Consider the following 26,472-nt stretch of genomic DNA (forward strand, 5'->3'; position numbering starts at 1 on the left):
TCAATAAGTCCAGCCCTGTAGAATTTATGCTGCAAAGAATGTAGACCTTCAGCAAATTAATGATTAACACTGCAGTCCACAATCCCTGCTTGGGAAAGTTGTTATATACTACTTCCTCTGACATCTAGCTCTGACATTGTCTGCAACAGTATAGCTGATAGCGGAAAACAACTTTAGTTAGCTATCTGGCTACAAGTTACAGTGCTTCTGTGGGTGGGTAAAAGCTGCTGTTAGGGAACTTGCAAATTTTGACATGCGTTATCCTGAAAGTTTGGAGGGAAGGGGATTATTTTTATTCCATTCCCCAAGCCGAAGAGAAACTTAGAAAAGTGTCTGTTGTGGATAAAACTTGGACACATCCAGTCAGACAAATACAGCTAGCTACATTTGCACTAATGTAAGCAATATTCTGCCTTAATAACATCATATAACATGTCTAGTCTATAAACTGGAGTTAGCCGAGTGATTAAATAAAATCAATGATTGTGCCACTTTCCTACAATTTACTGGTGAACCTCATATTACGTTACATTTATTTGGCAGACGCTTTTATCCAAAGTGACGTACAGTAAGTACATATTGCAGGTCATTGGAACAACTGCAAAACACAGATCCGTTAAGGTATAATGTAACAGTTATTCATAGCTATGAGCACATTAAGTGCAGTTCACACAGTAAGCATAGGTTAGGTCAGAAAGTTATGGTAAGTTAAACTAGGAGGGATGACGAGCTACAACATCAAGATAATGATACAAGTGAAATATAAGTGCTGGATGGAGATACAAGTGTAACATGAAAGTGCTACAAGAACAAATTAGGACACAAGTGATAAGGGCAATTCTAGATTTGGAGCAGCCTGCAGAGTAGTGATAATTCGTCCAGGTACAGTCTGAAGAGATGCGTCGTCAGACCACGGCGGATGGGCAATGAATAAGTGGTTCATGGAGAAAAAGGAGTTATTCCACCACTGGGGAGCTAGGGTGGAGAAGCTCCATGGTAGGGACGAGCGAGAACCATTCACTTGGATGGCAGAGAGTGCAATTCGCCCTGCTGCAGCAGAGCAGAGTGGTCGAGCAGGCGTGTAGGGTCAGGACTTTGAACCTGATCCTTACGGTGACCAGTAGCCAGTGGAGTCACCTCAGCAGGGGAAAGACATGTGAGAACTTAGGAAGGTTGAAGACCTTTGGGAAGCAGCATTTTAAAACATCTGTATGGCACAGGCTGGCAAGCCTGCAAGGAGGGAGATGCAGTAATCAAGATGGGAGATCACCATAGCCTGGACAAGTAGCTGGGTGGAGTACGTGGTCAGGTATGGTCAAATCTTCCTGATGTTGTACAGGAGGAATCTCCAGGACTGTGGTATGGCCTTGATGTGCTCCTTGAGGTCCAGCTGGTCATCCAGGACCACCCCCAGGCTTTATGTAGAGTCAAAGTCACTGTGGTGCCATCGACATTAAGAGCTCCCGTATTAAGGGAACCTTGTATGGGATGATCAGCAGCTCGGTCTTATTGAGGTTGAGTTTCAGGTGATGCCTGGCCATCCATGTTGAGATGTCAACCAGACAGACAGAAATTCTCTCATTGATCTGTATGGCAGAGGGAGAGAAAGAGAAGAAGAGCTATGTACTATCAGCATAGCAGTGATAAGAAAAGCCGTGTGAATTAATGACTGTCCCAAAAGATTTGGTGTTAATGGAAAACAGCAGAGGCCTCAGTGCATATCCCTGTGGGTCTCCTGTAACAAAGGGATGAGGTGCAGAGACAGACCCCATCCAGGTGACCTGGTGGGACCTATCTGCAAGATAGGAAACAAACCAAGAGAGGGCAGTCACAGAAATGCCCATCTAAGCCAAAGTGGAAATGAATAGTTTGTGGCTGACCTTGTCGAATGCTGCAGACAGACCTAGAAGGATCAGGACAGAGGAGAGGGATGAGGCTCTCTCAGCCAAGAGGGCAGACTCTGAACTATATCAATTCCTGATAATAATGCAGATACAGCTATGCTCTTTTTCACTAGCAGGTGTCCTATGGAATAGCACTCTGGTCAAGAAAATATGTATTTGAGGTTTTATCATAAACATTTTTCCATTAATTAGAAGTTTACATGGGAAATGTTACTTTCTTACAACCACAGTAATTAGTATATTCTGTTTTCAAAAGTCATCAGAAATAAACATTGAAGTGCTTTATTTCAAAAACATTCCCAGAGGAGCATGACCCGGGACCCCCCTAGTATTTAGGTGACCCCCCCCCCCCCCCCCCCCCCCCCCTTCCAGGTTCAAAATCACTCCTAGACCACCAGGCAGTATTAGACAAGCTATTTCTGGCTGGTTCCAGTGATATACTGTTTAATTAATAATGCTTTGTATAGATACATTTTTCTTTTTAATGCAGTGACTCAATTCTGGTCCTGTAGAGCAACTCAGTCTGCTGGTTTTTGTTTTTTCCTTAAAGTCAGCAGCCAATTCAGACCCAAGAAACCAGTCTGGGGACCCCTGGAGGATAACCATTGAAATACATGTTTAATATCTGCAGGTCAAATGGTGGATACAAACCGGTGGCCCTCATGCTTTTATTTGATGTGTGCATTTAATTATATGATTTTTGATGTATTGTTTTTGTCATAGCATTTGTCTTTGTTGATGTACTGCTCAGTTTCGTACTGCAGTAATAAAACAAATACATTAATATTATAAAAGTATTTTTATAAAGTATAGCCGTAAAAGCTGTCTTCAGTACGCGGTAACCTGGTCGTCTGAATCTGTCTGCATTGCAGGCGAAGCACAGGTAACGCGACCACACAGCTGATACTGAATTGCACCCACTTCGCATACGTGAACTCAACGAACGCTGCTTAAACTAGGCCTACCGGCTGTATTTTTGGGTTACATCAATGGTGTCATCTTACGATTTTTATCTTACAGTGACCTGATTGTCTTTAGTCCGCCAACAGTACAAATCTGCGCAGAATGTTGTCCAGTATGATGTCATAAAAACGCTATTTTGTCAGAGGTGAAAGGGCACAGATAATTTCAAGATGGCTGCTCCCATAGATGACATGTTTTCCCTGTGTGCAGACTCGAGCAAAGTTTGGAGTTATGTGGAGGTTCGAACAATCGACAAGGTTAAGGTGAGCAGCACTGAATAACGAGAAAGTCTCCCTTTGTATTTCAAATAACAGTCTATTAATATCTAATTGGGCATAGCAGTCAACTGTCAATTCGAGGCACTGCGGCTTGGTCTAGCTACAGCGAACGTTGCGTGGATACCCTTCATGTTCTAGCAAACTGGAATGTAGCGGGTTTGCTAGTTTGGTTGCAGCTAGACATACTTGCTGTTTAACATGTTTGCTAACTGAACGATTACATTTTATTGCCCAAGGCTAAAACGAGCCGATTGTGTAGAACTGCATCGGTTGGCTTTACCGGATATGTTAGCCACTGTCGTGGTGAGTTTTTAGGTAAATGGATAACATGTTGTACGAGCGAAACTACCATATAGCGAACAGTTACAGTGTAACAGATGCTGATATTGAATGTCTCAGTTGGCGTGTCATACATTTAATCAGCCCAGTAGATGTCAATCAGTCGCTTGATTTTCTATAATGCAGTTACATTGCTCTGAAAGGTACCCTTGCTGTGATTTTTTTCTAGGCTATTCCGCCCGTTCGATGTACGTGTAGTGGATGTATTCAGTAACATGTTTATGTACAAACTTTATAAAAACCTTATAAAAATGTATTTTTGTTTCAAAGATGTATGTTTATTTTGCTGTATTTTTATTTGGTTTATTATTTTACTTTATTACTCATTCTATCTTGAGTTTCATCAAGAATTGTTAAGGAAAGAAAGGGTTCAAAACATTCCGCGGATGCTGATATAGTAAACTGGTTATTTAATTGTGACGTCCCCCCCTCCCCCCCCAATCGTCAAGCATATACATTAGCCCTGGAATAAATGACCTGGATTATCTACATAAACCCTGGAATAAAAGGAAAAGGTGACCTATATGATCTAAGGAGGCAATCAGTACATTGAGTGGAAATCCTGTTTGCTTGTTTGTTTCAATGTCAGTTTGTTTTTGCATGCTTCTTTTATGTTTTATGCCCAATAATGTGTCCAAATTATTTCTTGTGGGATGGAACACAGATATTCATTCATCCATCCATCCATCTATCCTTCCATCCATCCATCCATCCATCAGGATGGGTGTGCGGCTGTTAACTTTATTAGCTATCAACTTAGTAAGTAATGCTTCAGCTGTTTCATTGCAGCAATGCATTTACTAGTTGCAATTAGCAAGCTGGCTATCTACTGCCAGCTACATCCTCTCCACATTTACCGCAATTAGCTAGCTAGTGATATTGCTGTATGTAGCTAGTGGACTCTTGAGTGTCCTTGCTGTAAAACAGGTATTGCTTGTAGTCATGCTAATGTTCAAGTTCAAAAGAACAACTGCAATACAATGTAAGGGTATCTACAATTCATATCCAGTGATTCCTGTATGAATTATAGCCCTTTTTCTACATACACCCCCCCCCCCCCCATTTTAGGGGACCAAAAGAAATTGGACAAATTCATGTTATCTGAACATATTAATGATGTTCTTCCAGGCCTGTACTGCAGCCATGTTCAGGTCATGTTCGTTTTGGGGGATTTTTGCCTTCAGTGTTGTCTTCTGCAAGGGAAACGCATGTTCAGTCGGATTCTGTCAGAAGATTGACTTGGCCAGTCAAAAACATTCCACTTTCTGGCCCTGAAAAACTCCTTGGTTGCTTTAGCAGTGTGTTTGGGGTCACTGTCCTGCTGCAAGGTGAAGTGTTGTCCAATGAGTTTTGAGTCATTAGTTTGGGTCTGAGCAGATAAGATTTTGCTGTACACTTCAGAATTGATCCTGCTGCTCCTGTCAACAGTTCTGTCATCAATGAAGATAAGCGAGCCAGGTCCAGTGGCAGCCATACATTCCCAAGCTTTAGCATTACCTCCGCCATGTTTCCCAGATGAGGTGGTATGCTTTGGATCATGAGCAGCGCCTTTCTTTGTCCACATTGTCTTCTTTCTATCTATTTGGTACAGGTGAAAACTAATCTCATCTGGCTTATGACTTTGTTCAAAATCTACTTTGCTTAAAAAAAGAAGTGTATAAAAGTCTAACCTGGCCACTCTGTTCTTGAGGCTTACCAGTGGTTTGCATTTTTCAGTGAACCCTTCTGAGATTATGCAGACAGTCTTATCTTTCTGATAGTCTTTGAAATATCTATGCTTGTAACCATGGATTGTGTTTTTCATCTATTTGATGGTTGAAAAGGGGTTTTTCTTCACAATTGAGTGTATTGTTCAGTCATCCGCTATAGTGGTCTTCTGTGGGCTACCAGGTCGTTTGTTGTTGCTCAGCTCACCAATATGCTTATCATTTAATCATTCAATACAGTCACATTTATAGGATCGTTAAACTTTTTAAAATTTATTTTAAAAATGTATTTATCAGGGGAAAGGATTGTTTGCCAAAAAAGCCATCCGGAAAGGGGAGACTGTATTCATGGAACGCCCCCTGGTGTGTGCCCAGTTCTTGTGGAATGCATTGTACAAGTACCGAGGTAAGCCCCAGGCCTTAAAGGGGTAGTTTACTTTCTGGGTTTTAAAAAAAATAAAAATAAAAAGACTATGAAATTACACTGTAAAAATGATCTGTTCATTTGTACAACCTATGGAAACATAACTTCACAAACTGCTTTGGAGTTACTTGAATTATTATTATTTTTTACTTTAGACTAGAAACTCCAAATGCCCCTATTCCAGCCATTGTTAAGCCAGCTGTTCATCATTATGCTTATGCCACCATCTTATGCAATATCCTATCAAATACATTCTCGGAAACTCAAATAATTAAAAACAAAAAGCAAAAAAAAAAAAAAAAAAATGTCTTTTCAAATTACATATTGTTAATTACATACATACATTTTCATTGTTCTTCTAATTCAGGTTTGTAATGGAATGATCAATATCCTCTGGCTGTCAAGTTATAATAAGGGGCATGAGGTTTTCCTGACTTTTTGTTTGTTTTACATGTATTTCCATCCTCCAAGAATTCAATGCAGAACTTTATGAAGCCACTTGTTAAATGATTAACACATTTTAGTATCTTGATTTATCTTGAATCAATCAATTAGCTTACCACAGATGATGATGATGATGACTCTAAAGTGAGCATTAATGCCATTTTCTCGTGCTGGACTCCATGCTGATTTCAAATCTCTTGTCATTAGAGTTTATTTTATGAGCTTTTGCTTGTGGGCCAGCACAGTATTTGTGCTGATTGAGCCTTGTGAATAATCTGACCTCACTCTCTTCCCTGTTCCTTTTGCTCCTGTATAAGCATGTGATTACTGCCTGCGGTCCCTGGAAGCGGCTGAGGAGAATGCCCGACGACTTAGTGGAAACCCCAGTCTTATCCTTCCCTACCCAGAGCAATGCAGAGTGCGCCCGGAGCTGCACCAGGCATGCCCGCAGTGCCAGGTACAACCAGAGTGCACTGGGAGCTGCATTTGGTCTTCTGACTTCCCCAGTCTGTCTAAACGGTTTGTGTTGTAGATCTTGGCTCTGACTGCCTTCTGTGGTAGTATTCGTGGTGCTGAAAAGATTTAATGTGACATTTTTAATGCTAGGACCCACATTTCTTGAACTTTGTTCTTTGGAGTAGAGCAAGGATTCAACTTTTTCAGTTACTGAGCATAGCATTTTCACTCTTCAAATCATCAAAAAATTACATGTGAAATACTTTTGGTCATGTAGTGTATCTGGACACCCCTTGGTCTGGGCTGTTTTTCATAGTTTTGGCTAGGCCCCTTAGTTCCAGTCAAAGCATCTTGCTATAGCTACAGCATGGATCACATTCAATACGATTATGTGCTTCCCCAACAGGGAGACGGGCCTTTCCTGTTTCAGCATGACAGTGCCCCTGGGCACACAGCGAGGTCCATATAGAAATGGTTTTGTCAAGAACAGTGTGGAAGAACTTGACTGGCCTACACAGAGCCCTGACCTCAACCCCATCCAACACCTTTGGGATCTGTTGGAAAGCCAGCTGTGAGCCAGGCCTAATTGCCCAATCAGGGCCGTCACTAATGCTCTTCTGACTGAATGGAAGCTAATCCCTGCAGAAATGCTCCAACATCTAGTTTAAAACCTTCCAAGAAGAGTGGAGGTTGTTATAGCAGCAAAGGGTGGACCAACTCCATATTAATGCCCATAATTCTGGATGAGGTGTTGGATGTCAGATGTCCAAATATTTTTGGCCATATAGTGTATGTGATATAATTTTGATGATATGTATTTAATTGAAGGGGTAGCCTCCCACACCACAAAATGGATAAAAGGACGAACTCCTCGGGAAGGGGCTGCAGAAATATATGCATTTTCTTTATTTGACTGTGCAAGAAAGTACAGACAAACGCTTTGATCACAAAATCATCACCAGTGCTATGCAGTGCAGTGACACCATGAAAGTAGTGTGTACCTCTTATTTATTTGGGCGCTCAATCATTGCTGCAACATGGCAAACCTGGAAGGCAAGCAAGTGTAAATCAGTTGATTAGATGGTAATGTAACTCTGTCTCCTTCTGCAGGTGATGTACTGTAGTAGTGAGTGTCGACAGGCTGCATTGGACCAGTACCACCGCGCCCTCTGTCTAGGTCTGTCTCAGGAAGACCCGGAACACCCAATCAACAAACTCCAGGATGCTTGGAGGTGTGGTCGCCAGCCTGGGGACAGGGCTTGTGTGTGTGCATGTGTGTGTGTGTGTAGCAGAGTTGAATGCAATTTTATATATGTTTGTTCCTGGCTATTAAATTAAACCTGCTCTTTTTAAATATCTGCATCTAATCAAAGTTTGACAGCTTGCAAATTGAAATATTTTGTTACAGTTTCCCTTCATTAGTTCATCTGTGCTCATCTACTTCCATAAATGTTGGAAACTGGATACAGTTTAGTGTTTAGAAGGGAATTACTGGCATCAGCATTTAGCATCAACATGGGCTAATTTGGCCAGACAGATTTTCTCACAGTATGCACTGTGCCTGTAAAATTCAGATGAACAAAACTGCCTTTTGACTTTTTAAAAGAATTTCAACTAGTTGCTTCCAAAGTTCGGTCAATTGGGAAAAATAAGTGCTGGAGTGTATAGCTCAAAACAGGCTGGTCCCTTTACCATGTGACATTAGTGAATCTCGAACGTGCACCTTCTCCTCAGAACAGTGTGCTGTCATGGAAGAAGCATATTTGATCAGGGGCGCGGGACGACGTTCTAAGTAAGGGGTGCTGCCAACCGAATGTGTGAAAGTGTGACGTCATTATCATTAAAAAAAAAAAATCAGTTTACCATATTTTACAGAAAGATGCTTAAAGATGACAGGCAATGAATGGTATTCAAAATTATGAAAGCGCGTGTTTATTACCAAAACAGAAAGTGATGTACAGTCTTATTTTTGTTAAACTGACTCATGAGTCTTTTAAATAGCCTACAAGATCAAAAATGCAAAACACGGTCTAGATGCTCCAGAATTCTGAGGTTTGAAATAATTCTAACCCAAATCATTAATTGGAATCCATTGTTGGAAATAGTAGCGTCGGCAAAATCATCCCACAATTGCATATCTGAATGAAAGAAGGAAAGAAAGAAAAACAATTGATTATGTTTCCTGTAGCTAATGAAGGAAGACAAAAGTAACAGTAGCCATCAGAGCTCGACCAAAGCAACGATTGTGTTTTTATTTTGAAAGTGCGTATATCAGCATCATTCCGCATCAAATTTAGCTGGCATCAAGTTGCCTAGCGACGGTAAACAATTGACGTATTATTTCCTGTTAGTGAATGACTCAATGCAACGCAATCTAGCTAAGTTAAACACTTACACCACCAGTTTTTCACTTGATTTTTATTATGATGTAGTGCTGTTGTATAACGGTAACAACTTCGTCGTGAAGCCCGTAGCAAGATCGCCATGCATGTGATCACTAAAAACTAACAAACACATTTTTTTCAACATCTATTTTCTTCCCCAAAGCAAAATTATTTATTATATCATTTTAATACATATATATTTATATATATACTTAAAAAAATGACTAACACTTTTTTTTTTTGAGTACCTCCTGCCTGCAGCTAGGGGGTGCTGCAGCGCCCTCAGCACCCCCCTTCCCACGCCCCTGTATTTGATCTGTTCTATCAAAGCATTTTCTGTCTCTATTGAGGAGATCATAGATTCTATGCACTCTGCCTTGGTCCCTAACACTCTTTCTCGCCTCCTTTTTTTTGTTTCTTCATCTTTCTTTCTTTCTTTCTTTCAGGAACATGCACTTCCCCCCAGAGACGTCCAGTATAATGCTGATGTCCAGAATGGTTTCCACTGTAAAGCAGGTATGCTCCATTCCACAGGCAGTAGTGTGGATGGCATGTGGTTGGCAGTTAGATCAGTGGGCCTGAGCGTCCTGCCAACGGAGGCTTTATATTTAGTAATATATGGTCAAAAATGGGTTTGAATGCGTCGGGTGTAAAATTTTGAAGCTTTGCATGCACTCTGCACATTAGACCCCGCTAAACAAATGAGGAAGGTTACACAATGGTAATCGCATAACCCCATGATGTAATGCGTGTGTGCCAAATAAATTTTCATCTTCCTTCAATGGCTCACATTAAATTCAAAACTTTTGTGGTTGCTCAGTGGGCAGCTAAAGGGACAGCTCCATTATAAAGATCATCAGACTCTAAACAGTTTCCAGGCTGTTCTGCCACCCCGATGGTGGAATGCATTTCCCTGTGCAGTCCGCACAACAGAAATTCTGCCCATCTTTCAAAACGGACTGAAAATTCATCTCCTCAGATTACACCACGGCTCCCTTGACCCTCTTTAAATATCCTTTTTTTTTCTCTTTCTTTCCATGGATTCTCTTTTGGATTTTGTTTGAGGTATAACACTGTAAGATTATGTGTCTAGTCATACCTTCTTTTGTTGCAATACAGATAGCTGTTTTTTAGGTTAATATTCCACTTAGTCGTTATATTGTACATGGGCCTTTGTGGCTTCTTGCTGATACCACATTTTTGTTCTCCACTCATCCGCATTGATGATATCCGCTACAGTTAATCACTGGATAAGAATATCTTCCAAATGATTGTAATGTAATGAGCATTGTGGTGATGCAGCAAGATAACGTTGGCTGGGAGTGGTTAAGTGTTCAAAGACAGTGTTAATGGAAGTACTCCCTCAAAACCCAGAGGGAACGTTAGCTGGGACAAGAGATGTTAAGCTGACAGTGCGGAAGCTGACTGCACATTTAGTGGTTCAGGACTCACCAGACTTGTTTTCAAGAGATGCAGTTTGGCTTCTACTTAATGTCATAGTACAACTGTTCCCAGAAAACCTGACTGCATTTTTAACAATGGAATGAGCTCCATCACCAGCAAAAACAGAATATTCACTTGTCTCCTGCCGTTGTAGGATTATAAGCACTCCGCTTTTAATAGTTCTGTGTGTTCACAATGTTTCAGGTGGTCATAATTGTTTCTTATAATGTCCTGAGTTTGATTTGTTTGGTTTGTAGGCTAAAGACAAAGGTCATTGGCTAAAGCTGTTCTCCCAGTTCTGTAGCCGGACGGCCAATGAAGAGGAGGAGATTGCACACAAGCTGCTGGGAGAGAAGTTCCAGGTGAGTCCAGGAAGTTCCTGTAGAAATGTGATGCATTTGTGTGCGTGCCTTGCTTGTTTTTATCCAGACAGTTGCACCCCATGCCAACATGCCCCATTGTTTCACCAATGTGGTGGTTAATAGACATTTGGTTTAATTATAGGTTGTCCTGTAGTCACGGCATCGCCCCTGTAATTAAAACTTGTATCAAACGGTTATCCTCCAGCTCCTTCCTATTTGGTTACAACGAGTTCCTGTGAGGAGATGCTTCATGAATATTCATGAGCTGGCAGGCTGTATCGAGGTCATCTTAAAGACTTCCTCCTTGTGCCTCTGCTTGGCAGTCAGGGTGATAAGATGGTAAAAAGACGGTTTGTTGGTAATACCTTTGCAATCCACCCTCATGCACTGCTTCTATATGGTTTGCAGAAAAAGGTTTTTTCTCTTTGCTTGCCAATTTGGAATTCCCTGTCACAGTTGAAAGCCTGTCCCATTACTGCAACATACTCCATCATGGGTGGACACAGATAAGCATATGCATCCTCTGAAACACATGTAACCAGCTTAAAGTCGACATTGAGGATTTTGGGAGGGTCTCTCTCAGTGGTCTTGTGACCGTATGTGTATCGCCCTGAAGCCCTCCCACATGGGTCACAGGCAGGATTAGGATTTGACTCCAGACCATAGTGCATATTGTGCACCAAGAACCAGTTCTTTAGCTGCGTACGCCACCCAGGAGCCTAAGCAGAAGTAGGGTGTGTTCATATTTACCCTTACCAGTGCAGCCCAGCTGCTGAACACACACTTGTTGCATGACTACACTCGGGGCCACCTACAGCCAATTCGGTGAATGTTAACAAGTCTGCTGTGGGCATGATGTGTGGGAGTACTCTTCACATTTGCAGGGTTTCATAGCCAAGGACAGAAATGGTCTTGCGTGTCATTGAGGACACAAGATTTATTATAAAACACTGGAGTTATGGAATGCCCTCATTGTACTGTATAAGGCCCCATTAACCGTTGTGTTTGTGCCGCTTTGTTTTAATAGGCTGTTTGCCTAGCTCTCAGGGGCAAGTGTAAAAATAGTGCAGTTAATGTTGCTTATTGTGCATCAGCTGCAAATGCTGTCACCATATTAAAGGGGCTGTGAAGCACTTGGTAATACGACTGGTCTGCAGTGACCACTTTATTATTAAATCAGATTGGAGGAGGGGGTCTTTGATGAACACGGACAATTCGTTCTTCGGACCACTTATTATGTTACTCCCATTTTCCTAGGTAGACTGTAGACACAAAGTAGAAAAATGAAACCATGTAGGCACCTCAATAAAACTTCTTTCTGCCCCACTTCTCTTAACTGACTGCTTGTGTTGCCTACAGAAGTGGCAGAGTGCCCTGACAACAGTGGTCAGAATTGTATTATGTGAATTGTAAATGGTATTTTAAATGCCATTTGACTTCATCAAAACAAGTGCTTCGAAATGTCTGACATCTAAGAAAATAAGAGACCGGAAAATAATGAAAAGAATGCCTCCTAATGTATTAAGGCTGTGTTTACACATTGCATGGATTTTAAATGGACTGTGCCTAATTCCTGTTGGGATTCTGGGCATCTTCCCCAACTCCTGTTAATGGCCAGCTTTGATTCCCCAGGGGCAGTTGGCTTTGCTGCGGAACCTGTTTACAACAGCACTTTATGACGAGCATCTCAATCGTGTGAGTGTATCTCCACCCACAAACACACACATCCTGATTCTAACATAAGGCCAGTAAGATGCCCGCTGAAATTACATGTTTTCGACAAAGCAATTGCAAGAACAGGAACTGACAGACACCATCACCCTGTCAGCCTAGCATCTGTATCTGAATATTTTCTTGTATTTCTTTGTTCCATTTTATGTGTCATACTGTATTTTGTAATTCTCAGTCTGCCCAATTAAAGAGGGGTCTAATTACTCTAATTCATCAATATTCTAAATGTTTTACAATTCATATGACGTCATTGATAGAAAAGACACTACCTTGTGTTTCAGTGGTTCACTCCGGAGGGTTTCCTTTCCCTCTTTTCCCTTGTGGGCACCAACGGCCAAGGCATAGGCACGAGGTAGGACCTTGTGATCACATCTGTCCACCTGTGATCTCATGCAATGTCTCCTGTATCTCCCAGGGGTCCGATAGAATACACTGTAGCACAAGAGTAGGATGACTTTTTACCAGAAGGCTGCAGAGTTGGATCCCCTAGCAATTATTTAGATACATATCCAGTATGTGTAAGCAAGCTATCAATTTGATTTGATAGTAAATAACATAGTAGTGTTATATAATGCAGGGCTCAGTAGCGTTCTGTTGGTGAATTTGGTGAGATGTGTGATGATGCTCTATGTGTGATACGAGTGTGTGCAAGGATCTGTAACCGATGTCTTTCTGCATGCTGTCCTGCTGCTTCAGCTCCCTCAGTCAGTGGGTCCATGGGTGTGATGCACTGGAGCTGCCTCGCCAGCAGAGGGAGCAGCTGGATGCATTTATAGACCAGCTTTATAAGGACATAGAGAGAGGTGAGTGACACCCAAACAAGTGTACAAGAACATTGGGAGAGGTTGAGTACAGTAGAGGCCAAAAGTTTACATACACCTAGGCTAAAGGTATTCAAACTCAGTTTTTCACAACTCTTAAATACAGCCCTTAAATACAGCCACAGGTGCCAATTAACTCCCAATTAATTTCTAATTATGACAATTGGCCAATCAGAAGCTTCTAAAAAGTCATTACATCAATTTCTGGAATCTTCCAGACTGTTTAAAGAGACAGTCAACTTGGTGTATGTAAACTTTTGACCGACTGGAATTCTGATAGTGAATTAAAGCTGAACTAAATCCGTCTCTGATCGATTGTTTTAAAATTACCTGTGATGTGAACAGTAAATGCCCTAATTGACTTTCCAAAAGAAATGTATGGTAACATGAAATGTGTGGAGTTGTGAAAAATTCAGTTTGAATTTCTTTAGCCTAGGTGTATGTAAACCTTTGGCCTCAAATGTATTCCCAAAGACACATGCATATGTCATGGGGTAGATCTGCCTTGGGATTTAAACCGCTGCCCTCAAACTGACTACTCTGCACAGTAGAAGTTCATTTAGCTTACTGAGCCAAAGACCAAATGGCCCAGCCTAAGAGAGCTAACACCGTCATTCAATCTCTGGGGGATGACATCACCTTCTTCAGCCTCTAGTGGATATTCATGTGCTCACTGATGTCGCTCAAGACATACAAACATTCATTACGCGTAGTCTTAACCATGGGCATTTTCTCATACAGTACATTTACACAGAAAGATGGTTTGTTTGCTCCAAGATAAATTGTCACACAAACACAGTTGTGTAGACCAGGTTTTTTTTTTAGCCTTTTCTGATCCAGGGACCCCCTCCCAGGTTCAAAGTCATCCCAGGAACCCCCTATCATAAGTTAAAAAGAGCAATATTAAATATATATATATATGTTTTTTAAAAATCTGTATATAGTCATTGCATATCAAGGCTGGCCAGGGACCTCCTACATTACCATTAAAGACTCCACAGACCCCCCTGTTGAAAACCCAGGGTGTAGGATTTTCATTAACTTTTTACATTAACTGTAGAGCTGGAGAACATACTGTCAACCATTTACACACAATTTGACTGACTTGTGCACTCACTGCAGCACTCAAGAGCACATGTCCACTCTGCTTCACGACCTTTCAATAATTAAAAAGCCAATTACATTTCCAGCTGACTTTAAGGCTGACTTTTGATTTAGGCTACCATTCCATGAGCTTGTCTGTGCAGAGTACTCAGTAACCAGCATTAGGCTATCTCTAGGGCAATGGGCAAAACCATCCCATTATAGGCCAGGCACATCGTACATTGAAAATTCATATTTGCTGCCGATAATGTGAGCACTCTCCCTGAAATGTTCGTTTGCCAGGACTATGTGTGGAGCAATTGACAGTTGTCTGGGAAGGTAGCCATTGATTTGTGTGTTCACTCATAATTGTCAGCTAGTGGTGACCTATTGGTCATATTTGGTGCCTATTTAGGGAAAGTTGCTTTCAAATTTTATTTTAGATTATTAATTTTATTCTATAATTTCTTAATCTGTTGTAAATTTCATTATTATTATTTTTGTTTGTTTGTTTGTTTGCATCTCTAATGGAATGTCCAATGCTCAAACTATGTACAAGCATACTCGCATATGCCCCCTGCTGCCGGCTCAAGAGAGTGCAGATAATTGTGGTTCTCCTCCGAAACTTGCGGTGCGAGGCAGCTGCTTCTTTTCAGCTGCTACAAGCTGTGCACACACAGGCGGAGGTGACCCAATCATAGGCGTGCATAGGGTGCAAGCCACGGGCGCCCCGGACATCCGATGGATCTCCAGTGCAATGAGCACTGCTATTCCTGCTTAGTGAATCTCTCCCATATATCCCTTGGGCGACGCAAAGCCAATTGTGTGCTGCCGCTGCAAGGCTGCCAGGCAGAGTGAGCACTGGCATGGTCCGGATTCGATCCAAGACCGTGGTGCTCACTCATGCGTCACAAGCAGTGTTTTTACCCAGCAGTCTGTAAGTTTTATTGCCTCAACATTTTACAAATTTCATTAGCGTATTTTCAGCGAACTCCCACAGCTGCTCTGTGGTGCTGTGCCTTGACTATTGCCCTCCTGATTTTCTTTTTTACCTGACAGTTCATTGAACAATTATTCACGCTGCTGATTGGCCAGAGATTTACCTTGCCTGGTATCCCTGGTTTAAATAATTCTTGATTAGAGGAGAAGAATGAAAACCAGCAGTACTACTGGCCTTTAGTGCCAGATTTGAGTATCCCTAGTTTAGCACCTCGACTACCAGCTTTCTTGCAGGAAGCACTGTTCAGATTTTGTGTGTATTCTACTCCTGTTTCATCCGCATGTTTAGGCCCTATTGCAAAATGGAGCAACTCTTAAAGAACCCCACTTAGTATGTCTTGTTCTGTTTGCTGGTTGATTCATTTGTTCATATGCTGGTGTTAGCTTGGTATTGAGTTAGCTGATAGTGAAGTACTAGGGTATAACCATACAGTGGTCTATAAGCAATACAATATAAAATAAAGCGAAGCATAAGAAAATAACATCATAAAAACCGATTAAAAAGAGATTGCCTTGCCCTCATTTGACCTAGTTTACACAGTAATGTATAATTCACACATTTATCTTGCCTATGTTTTTATTAGTTTGTTTAATTTTTTTCCGGTGTTTCTGTCTAGCTCTGGCCGCAGCTGCTCTCTTTGACATTATGTATTTAAACTCCTCATAGTATTCCATAAGGAATAGCAAGGTGTTCTGTCTCAGACTTTTTTTTTCTGCAGCTGAAGGAACTTACTTGCTGTTCTCTTGGCTTTTGTATTGAAGCCTGTATGCGCAGATGTCTTCATCATTCAAGCCAGAATTGTGTTGAGTCAGAATTTTCCTTCAGCATGTTTTGACCACTGCCATATTCACCACCACTATAAGTCCCAACTAACTGAAAAAGTATGTCTCAACAAAATCAGTGTTCAGATGTAAATTGTATGTAGTTTTATGTTTTCTTGCATACTGTGCATTTCCAGACATTGTTATGAAAATTTTTATTTCCCTGTCCCTTTTTCCCTCCCTCCCTGCAGAGACAGGGGACTTTCTTAACTGTGAAGGCTCCGGCCTCTTCCTACTCCAAAGCTCCTGTAAGTGCTTCTAGTGGAAGAGACAATCCAAAATAGTCTGTGCTTCATGGGTTCAATATCTGCAGTAGTCTTTGTGTGGTTGATTGTACTGGTTCAGAGTGGCCCCGCATTGGTTAGAGGTTTCTCAAAATATGGCTATCGTGGACTGGACCTCAAGAACTATTGCTCTTCCAAAGAAAGAACAATTATCTGTGGTGACGCTTTCAGTTTCCAGTGGATGAATCTAAAGGCTGAATTTATTGCTAAATGTGGCAATCTGTGCAGCATTAATAATCAATCCATATGTCTTCTTACCCTTCACAATCTCAGATGTAATTCCAGCATGTCAAACAAGCCTGAAAACTCCCACAAGTACATCATAAACATGCAAAACCAGCATTTGAGCATCCACAAATCATGAACCTTACTATATGACTGATCAGTTCTATGAGGGTGGTTTGTCTGATACCTGTCCCAAATACATTTTCTAGTTTAGTAGAACCACTTGAACATTTTGTTTGTGACAAATGCATAATTTGTTGTAACTTTCTGTTTGTATAGTTGTTTGCCTGGCATCCATTCCGACAGGCTTTTGTGCTTCTTACCATCTAGGCAATCACAGCTGCATCCCCAATGCTGAGGCTTCCTTCCCTGACAACAACTTTCTGCTTCACCTCACTGCACTCTGTGACATCGGGCCTGGAGAGGTAAGGACCGGAGCTGGTAATGGGGGTTGGATTGGGGGTCTGAAGGAATTGCATGTCAAATTATGTCAAGTTAGGTGTAATTCAAACAGATGCATATTTTGTGTAATTTCTTGAAAGTCCTCATGTGTTTATTGTTACATATGAATGTGTTTTTGGAACAGATGAAATATGTTAACTTTTCACTATTTTTTATTGATAGTTTAGGCCATACACTTTCCACACAGGCAGGTTTTTGTTGTTATTGTCTTATTTCTCTGTCCAATGAGTTGCTAGGTGAATGAATAGCAAGAGAGAAGCAACCCGTAACTAGGTTATTTCTGTTCGCAAAGTGCATGGTAAAGATGTGAGCTGCTACGAAGCACTTCCCACGTTGGCATGCTGTGCTCTGTGTGGAGTTGTTTTGCATGCATCACCTGTGGGTTCACCTCTTCAGGAAATCTGTATCAGTTACTTGGACTGCTGCCAGAGGGAGAGGAGCCGCCACAGCCGCCACAAGATCCTGAGGTATGGAAATGATCTCTCAGGATGATATGCCAAAAGTACTGACCTTTTTGTTAGTGCAATCCTCAGGACCCTTTTAGTTGAGGCTTGGAAGTGTGTGTTGGCAGTGGAAGAGAAACGGTAACACTCAGCATGTACATGTAGTGTTAATGAATGTGATCTATATTCATATTAGTAGCATGAACAAGAAGCTTGAATTTAGAATTCAGCCAGCCTTGAATTTATATTTTTGAATTTTTAGGCAATTTTGGCCTTGGTAAAGTCAAATTGGCATAAAGCTCAAAGCTATTCAGAAGGTAGTAGTGCCAAGATTACATTTTGATACAAGGGAATCATGGCCAAAAAGCACATTGTACAAGAACTTTGTACATCACAGGAACACACAGCTGTAAAACTCTTTATATAAACTGTACCATCAAATAGAAATAAGGTAGGTATTGGATGACTGTAAACTATATTTATAAACTTGTTTATCCTGATATTGAAATTCCATATATATTTCTTTATACTGTACAATACAATTTATAGTCATAGTCATATTCAGAATTATTGATGTCCCAGATGAAAATGAGAAAGAAGGGTATTTAAAATAAACGAACTGCTGTATTTGATGCTCAAACATAGGAAAATTATACTTTTATTCTAAGCCAATTATTCTTAAAAAAAAAAAAAAAAAACTTTTAAACCTTTAAATATATGATTCAATTAAATCAAAGTTTAATTTTAAATTCAATTTTACCTTAGGTTAATCTCTGTCTTAAAGAAGGTGGTTTTTATCACTTTCCGTTGTACTAAGGCATACAAATGGGGTAATATGCATGTAAAATCCCTTTGCAATCCATCACCATGGAGAAAGCCAAAGAACTGTCAATACCAGTTAATGAAATACATAATGGCCAGTGGCCATACCAGTATGTATTTTTAAAGGGAATCTCAACATGACTGTATAGCTACCGTGTCGAGTCCTGTTATAGCCATATTCAGTCCTGCGTATGCTGTGTATGCTGGTTTTTCCAGCCAATCTCTTGCTCTTTGCTCTTGCTTAAGGTTGCTGAACACGTTTTTAAGTTCTTTCATTGTTTTTTCGGAAACTTAACACAATGCAACTTTATTATTATTCTTTATTATTCATTATTATTTTGTCTTTGAATTCTGCATTATCTACCAAATGGTTAGTTTTAGTGGCCATGTGTCCACACTTCTCTCTCGTTAGGACCTGATTGATACACCTCAGTCTTGAATTTGAGCAGTTACATTTTTTTTAAACTGTCTTTATGTATTCTTTTGCAATATAGCACAATGTGAGTATGGGACTTTTATTTTTCATGGCATGCATAGCTCTTTCTGACATTGTGGCTTAAGAGGGGAAATAATCCCTCAAGACATGAAAAGTGTAATTAAGAAAGATTAACAGCTCGTTAAAATTCTGGGTTTGCAATTGTGGCTGGAATGATAGCCAGCATATACGGAGAGACTGAACTTGAGAATCTCTGCTTTAATGTAAATAGCAGTTTCATACTAGTAGCAATGTCTAGTATCTGAGCTGAATAATTGGCAGGCAGATCACAAAGAAAGCCCTCCATGCATCAGTAGAGCTGGTGTTTTTTCAATGCTTTCCAAAGTTTGCTTTGTTTTTTAGGTAATATAATTTTAAAGAAATCTAACCTCTTTCACACAGCAGATTGGCTGTGCCAGATAGCATGAGGAGGCGCTGCAGAAATGAAATGTAAACTTCTGTGCCTTCATGCTCCTCTGCTAGGCAGGGCAAAGTAAATTAAGTGCATTCTAAAGGTTGTTCGACTACAAAACCCAGGTTAGCAATTCTCATAAAGTAGCAGCTATCTATAGCCATGAACATAAAGTCTAGTTCACACAATTGGCTAAGTCAGTAAAGTTATGGCTTTAGCTAGAAATGAGCAATGATTACAAGAAATGTGATCAAGAACTACAACATCAAGATGAAGATACAAGTGCAACACGAAAGTGCTAAATAAAGATACAAGTGCAAAATGAAAGTGCTAGAAGATCAATATTCAAGATAGAAGTGTTACATGAAAGTGATACTTGATTGTTTGTATCCCTGCAGAGGAGTTTAGTGTTAAAGTTAGTCAAGTTAGAGTCAAAAGAGATCTGTCTTCCTACCATGGTGGAAAATGGGCCGCGACTGAGTGGTTCATAGAGGAATAGGGAGTTTGTTCCACCACTAGGAAGCTAGGGTGGAGAACGTTTGCTGTCGAGATGCACAAAACCACTTACACAGATGGAAGGAAGTGCAAGTCCGGTTGCAGCAGAGCGGGTCCTGTTGGCTGCAGTGTAGGCCAGAGTCAGGACTTCGAACCTGACCCTGGCGGTGACTGGCAGCCAGTGGAGTGACCTCAGCAGAGGAGTGAAATGCAAGAACTTTGGGAGGTTGAAAAGAAGTCTGGCAGCCACGTTCCGGATGAGTTGGAATGACCTCATCACACACTTGTATGGTTGAAACCAAACCAGACTAGGTTTCTGATCTTTATATAAGGCAGGGCCCCTGAAATTATTTTCTAACCCCCGCCAAAGCCTTACCTTGGTGGGATGGCAGGTATGCCAAAGCAATGATTTGCACCTATTTTAGAATTTTAGCCATTTGATGTGATGGGAAAAAGTAGGGATGTACTAACTTTTTTCATTCAAGTTAATTTCATTTCTGTTCATTTAATTTGTACAAATGGTTACAAAGTATGATTTTTCAGTATCATTTGGTAAGATTGTTTACCTTTATCAGTGTTGTTGAAAAGAAGATCAAATATCCATTTATCCAAATATGTTCAGAAAGGCTAAACTTTTCAGAGTGTGTTACTGTTCCACGGCACTGTACGGTTGAGTGTCTTTTGGTTAAAGTAATGATTGTGTTGCAGAGTTAAGGCGAAAGGGAAATGTAAGCCTTTTATGTTGTAACACTCTTAATGCTGTCCCATTCCCCTCTCCACAGGGAGAACTACCTGTTCCTTTGCACCTGCCCTCGGTGCATCTCTCAAGCGGATGAGCCGGACGTGACCTCTGAAGAGGAGGAGGACGACGGGGAAGGAGAGGGGGAGACAGAAGGGGACGAGGCAGAGGATGAGATGACTGATGTTTGACATGAACTTCATGGCCAACCTTGCTCTTTCTGCTCACCCGACCACCACCACATCCCATTCCTCTGCCTCCCAACACATCAGGCATGCCCCACTGCCACCTTCCACCCGCACAGCACCAGCCCCACTTCCAAATCACCAGCATCCATGAGCTGTCCGCAGGCAAACATTGCTGAAATGTTCCCATACCTTAAGACTTTTTTTGCTTATTGCTTTGTGCTGTTACAGAAGTGCTGTGACTTCAAGCGTCAACCAGACGATCCTCCCCGGGTCTTCCAACCAATGGCAACAGTGTAGATTTCTGTCCTGTTGCCCCTTTCCCTGTGGTACTCCTATAGATGGTGGCCGAGACTGCACCCCTACTGTACAGCTGCTGTCCTGTTCCTGGACCACATATCTGTGTCCATTTCTTTATGGCACACTGCACCGTCTCTTAAACTGTAACCTTAGTTTTGCAGACCCAGCTGCCTCACTCAATGATTCATGGTTATTTCAACAGCACCTATTACATAGAACTTTTCCTGAGATAATCTTTTAGTCCTGTAGTCAAACATTTGATGTCACAGCTTTGGAAAACTGGAGAGGAAATAAGTGGAAATCTTTGTCGCCTAAGGATGCACTTACGTATAGCCATTTGGAGTTCTAAAAAGAACACATGTTAGTCTGCTAAGGTGCTGATCTACATATAAAAGCAGTTTGATGCATTAAGGTAAAGTAATCCTCTGAACTTGCAGTTTCGTTAAATGATAATGTATTTGATATACTGATTAAATTGTCCTGACGATGAGTCCTGTTATTTGCATTTTCTTTATTTTCTGGTTTATGCCTATTCAGTTTTCTTTGTACGGATGAGATCAGTTGATACTGTGGTCTGTTTGACCGGTCTGATGAGAGACCTGTATGAGAGATTTTTTTATTATTATATTATGTTAACCCAGCTCTGTGGAGAATGTAGTTACTTTGGACAAGTTCAAAACCTACATATCTTGTGTGATATGGATTACCTTATGACTTGAATACACAAAAACTGGACACCTCAAACAGAAGTGACATTGCCACAAGCAATCATTTGGAGTGATTGCCTGGACTCTCGACCACGAGGTGGCACTGTTTCAGTGGAAGGACAAAATGTAGATCTGCCAGAAAGTTTTTGGAAACATGAGTGTTGATGGAAATCATGGGTGGGCAAGGATTATTGAGATTCAGTGGGAGCAATCCATTCTTTGCAGAATATACATGGTTGAACTTTATCATTCTTTACAACTGATGAGCTGCAGGCCATATAAAAATTCCCGCAGTCTGTTCAAGTCCCCCTTGTCATAAACCCTTTTGCTCAAACAACAATGAATACTGTATTTCACAGCAAGGCAAACATTCTTAGCAAAGGAATACAGACAGCAATTGATTTTTTCCTAGTTTAAAGGAACAAATGAATTGTAATGTGGCCACCTTAAAAAAGTGGGTGATATCTTCATTATGGAAGGTGCACAATTACTGGTAGTATGTCACTTGTCTATAGTGCCTAGTGGGAGTCAAGGCAGTCATGCCCCCCCCCCCCTTTTCAAGGTGGAAAATGATTTTGAGGTCCTTGAGCTGGTGAGATGTCCACTTTTCGTTTATAAAGCTGCATAATTACTGAATAATATTGGGCTATATACTTTGCTGACGGTTACAATGACAGCACCCCACATGAGAAGTGGGTACCTGAGGTTTGTAAATCCAGTACTTAAACCATGCACACCAAAATTCCTATGCCATTTTTAGCCTAAAGCCAAGTTCTCTTGTCTCCCTGTCTGACCCTAGTAGAAATGTCCTGTTCTGAAATGGCATTTTGGCCATACTGATATTTTGGACAGAAACTCAGGAAGGTACAGTGTTGCATGAAAGGACATGGCTGTTTTGCCTGCTGTGGCAGCTCTGTTTGCCACATTTTGTGGTGTGCTGTAACATTGAGGGTGTCCCACACACCACTTGCTCCACTGCAGCTGGTAGGGTAATGGCTTCTTTTGAGCTGGGAGAATTTACACTGTAGCCTCAATTCAGGGCTATTTAAAAAGAAAACAAGAAGTACACAGCTGGTGGAGATGTTCTTGAATTCACCAGTCGTGATACAACCCAAGTCAACCCATAGCTTGTTTTTGACTTGTTTTAAATCAGAACTCACTTCAAGCTGTGATTAAGGGACAGATAAGAGGATTGACTTGATTACATTTTATGGGCGTGCCTCTGGTTTTATGTTGGTTGTATGCTGTGTACCCCCCTGTCCTATATGGCTTGGCTCAAATATATGTGTTCCATTTCTGTTGCAAAAGGCCATCTTTTTTAAGACCATCCTATGCAAGGTCTGTTGATAAAGATTGTATTTCTGTGCACAACTGTTGGTTAAAATTAAGTCTGTGATGCATATTGAAGAAATCATATGTCACATTTTAAATTCAGAATAGAGTTTTGGTGGCTTGCTTAGCTTTCCAATGCAGCAGGGCTGGAAATGCAGTAAGAAGCCTCGCGCTGATTGGTTCATCACCAGTCGATTACAAAAGTGAAGATGAAACATGGACTGTCCATGGTTTGGGAGGCGTATAACATATTTCAGAGACTCATTAATTTTGACTTGTGACTTCATCACATTTAGTGTAACAAACATGTCTGGTGAATCACCTTATTCTAACATTTGAGCTTGACCACAACTATAACTAACTGTTATTCAAATTGTTCTAATGTTTGTAACACATTTTTTCAAAAATAAATTTAATCCACGATTTTTCCTTCAGCTGTCCAGTCGTATTTGTTAGCCTTATTGGTACAAATGTCATTTTCTGTGAGTGGCAGTAAATACAAGCTTTCTTATGAAGCAAATTGCTGACCTCTACCTAATTCCAGCTGAGCTGCAGCCATTGGGTTGGAGAAATATGTCTCATGCACAGCGGGCGCAGATTAGAGTGAGTGCACCTGTATTTGAAGATTTGAATATCAGTGTATCTGCACAACATTGATTCACCAAAGCAAGTTAATAAGATTAAAATGGCTGCTCTTTAAACCATAATAATAATAATAATAACAATAATAATAATAATTATTATTATTACAATAAATAATAATACATTTCATTTGTGAAGTGCTTTGCAGGGTACTCAATGCTTTACATAGCATAAAAAGGCACAAGATAAAGAAAAGCAAATTAAAAACAAGACGGGGGAAATGCATACAAATCAGACAAAAGCCGTTTAAAGCAGGTGTGTTTTGAGGGCAGTTTTGAACATGGGGAGTGAAGTAGAGTATCTGATGAGAGTTCCAGAGGGAGCGGGTAGTGAAGGAGAAGGCCCTGTCGCCCCTGTCACCCCAAGTCCAATGCTTGGTCCGAATGTTTGGGATGAAGAGGTTGGTGTGAGTAGATCTGTGGCTGCAGGAGGGGGTTGTATCAAAGACAAAAGTCAGTGATATAGGAGGGACAGGTTGTCGGGAGATTTGTAGATGAGTAACAGCTTGAATTAGATTCTTTGGTGAACTGGGAGCCAGTGGAGATCTTGAAGGACAGGGCTGATGGGTTATCTGATGCGAGAATGGGTTTGCATACAAGCAGTTGAGTTTTGCATATATTGAAGTTCAAGGATTTTTGGTGGACGTGCTGAAAATAATATGAATGTTGAAGTGATAATGGTATGAATGCAGTGTTCGAATTACAGGCAGAATTGGGGGGGTCTGACCCCCCTAATTAAGACTTGGACTTGGACCCCCCCAAAAGAGGTAAAACAACAGGTCGGGGGTGTCGAAACATTTATATATCCTTCTTACCTGTAATCGTAAATATTACAATCTCATAAAAAACACGTTTTCAACGTACAAAAATGCCAAGTTACTCACACATACAAGACATACACCGCCTATAACTCATTCATTCAGACTGCCAAAATCCAGGCCTGCCATTAAAAGTATTGATATCAAAATGACGCCAGGTTACGGTACTACAAACAATATAGGCTATCTTGCCACACCGAAATTAAATAAGATGTATTCCAAAGCAGTGCTACCCAATATTTCCTCAATTCTTTCAAGTCACTTGGCCCTATAATTATGAGTGAGTCATGATTTTAAATGTAATGTTTTAATGGGGAGTTGCAGAATGTACATACGTAGTAATTGTTTGTATGTGGCTAGATAGAGAACAGGGCGAGGTAACATGAATGCAGAAACGTGGCATTTGCTGATAAGAAGGTTTTGTACGGTAGCCAAGTGAAGAAATATAGTTAGTAGAAATGGCATAGTGGTGAACTGGTGTAACTTTTTAATAAATGGAATACATTTGCCGTCATGAAATGCATATGGGTGGCCGTGAGTGAGTTTTGGTAAAGCAAATATAAGCGTAAGAAAATGTTAGTGTAAAAGAGGAAACCATCTGCCTGAGGGCGAGGCGGGATTCAACCCTTCAACCGGAGGTTTACCAGTCTGTGACTTTGTTAGTGCAGCACCATGACATAGCTATGCAATGCGTGAAATATCATTAGCAAACCTGTCCGTGGTTTTAAATAAAAGAAGAACACAGGCCAGTAAGCACAGAAGAGCTCCATTGAATCCATATGGCTTTGCAATATTGTAGCCGGTTAATAACTGAACGTGCAGACGGTACGTCATAATGCAGTGTATACGTTCGGTTAACGGTGGGTAGATATGGTGCAAAAGCAATAATTGAGAAGTAGTAGACAATTATTAGTGAGGGTGAAAGCAGACTGAAGAAACGTGTTCGTAGCTGGGCTTGAACCTAGGACCCCATGTTCCCAAGACTGTAACCTTGCCCACTAGACCACAGGCAAACTAGCTGTTTAAACTGGAAATGTTTCAGAGTAAAAAGGTATGGGTATTTTGCGTGTGTATGCAAGTATTTGATTGGGTCGTGGAGGTGAAGATTTGGCTGGTGTCTGTAAAATGTCCAATGGGGAGACATGTTGTTAGTGGGATAGGCGGCAGGAAAAATAAGAATGAGAAGAAGGAGAAAACGCAAAATCCCCTTAGTTTGGGGCTTTATTGTGTGGACATGTGAAGTTGTTTATAAATTCTGTCTGTTGAAATGGGGTGAGAATGTACAGAATTTAATGTTTTTAAGAGCTGAGTGTCTGTGGCTGTTGTGGTTATTTCTGTGGGGAACCCTGAAAAGTGCCAAACTCTCGGTGCTGTATAGGTATGGGGCATGCCCCTGCCAAGGCGTAACTTGGCGGAATGGCATACCTGCCATCCCAATATATTTCCCATCAGTGGCATCACTAGGTTGCACATTACTATCGCGAACAGGGGATTCCCCTACCCATTACGGGTTGTCAGTTTGCAACAAATAAGGGACCAATCAGGATCATGCTTGAAACAAATTTAAGAATTTGAGGAGAAAGCAAGAGGGGGTAAATACTTCAAACTGCGGTGGAGATTGATGATTTGTGCTAGGGTGAGTGATAGGCTACTGTATCATTCATATCATTTTCAAAGGCAACCGCTTTTGACATATCGTGATACCTATAGGTGTACATATACATATAAGGCAGCACGGTGGTGCAGTGGGTAGCACTGCTGCCTCAGCAAGAAGATCATGTGTTCGAATCTGGCCTGGGCCTTTCTGTGTGGAGTTTGCATGTTCTCCCCACAGTCCCACAATTGGAGACTCTAAATTGCCCATTGGTATGAGTGTGTGAGTGAATGGTGCGTGTGCTCTGCAATAGATTGCTGGTCTGTCCAGGGGGTATTCCTGCCTCTCGCCCAATGCCTGCTGGGATAGTCTCCAGCAC

At 41.0% G+C, this 26,472-nt stretch overlaps 1 protein-coding gene across 3 annotated transcripts; it reads left to right on the forward strand.

Annotated features, from left to right (window-relative positions):
• The first annotated feature begins 2,371 nt into the window (after positions 1-2,371).
• smyd5 (SMYD family member 5) lies at positions 2,372-21,491 on the forward strand. Of its 3 annotated transcripts, none has more exons than XM_064344169.1 (14): positions 2,372-2,569; positions 3,080-3,130; positions 5,488-5,596; positions 6,376-6,515; positions 7,625-7,746; positions 9,345-9,414; positions 10,599-10,703; positions 12,336-12,398; positions 12,716-12,786; positions 13,131-13,237; positions 16,351-16,407; positions 16,999-17,093; positions 17,527-17,597; positions 20,560-21,491. In XM_064344169.1, the coding sequence occupies exons 1-14, from the start codon at positions 2,519-2,521 to the stop codon at positions 20,705-20,707; spliced, it is 1,260 nt and encodes a 419-aa protein (XP_064200239.1). In that variant the 5' UTR covers positions 2,372-2,518; the 3' UTR covers positions 20,708-21,491. The 3 variants fall into 3 exon arrangements, with proteins under 3 accessions (XP_064200239.1, XP_064200241.1, XP_064200240.1); XM_064344171.1 differs by lacking the exon at positions 2,372-2,569 and adding an exon at positions 2,638-2,787 and having other exon boundaries at positions 3,078-3,130; XM_064344170.1 differs by lacking the exon at positions 2,372-2,569 and having other exon boundaries at positions 2,972-3,130.
• Positions 21,492-26,472: the final 4,981 nt, after the last annotated feature.

This window comes from Anguilla rostrata, chromosome 7 (assembly GCF_018555375.3).
Source record: "Anguilla rostrata isolate EN2019 chromosome 7, ASM1855537v3, whole genome shotgun sequence".
Lineage (NCBI taxonomy): Eukaryota > Metazoa > Chordata > Actinopteri > Anguilliformes > Anguillidae > Anguilla > Anguilla rostrata.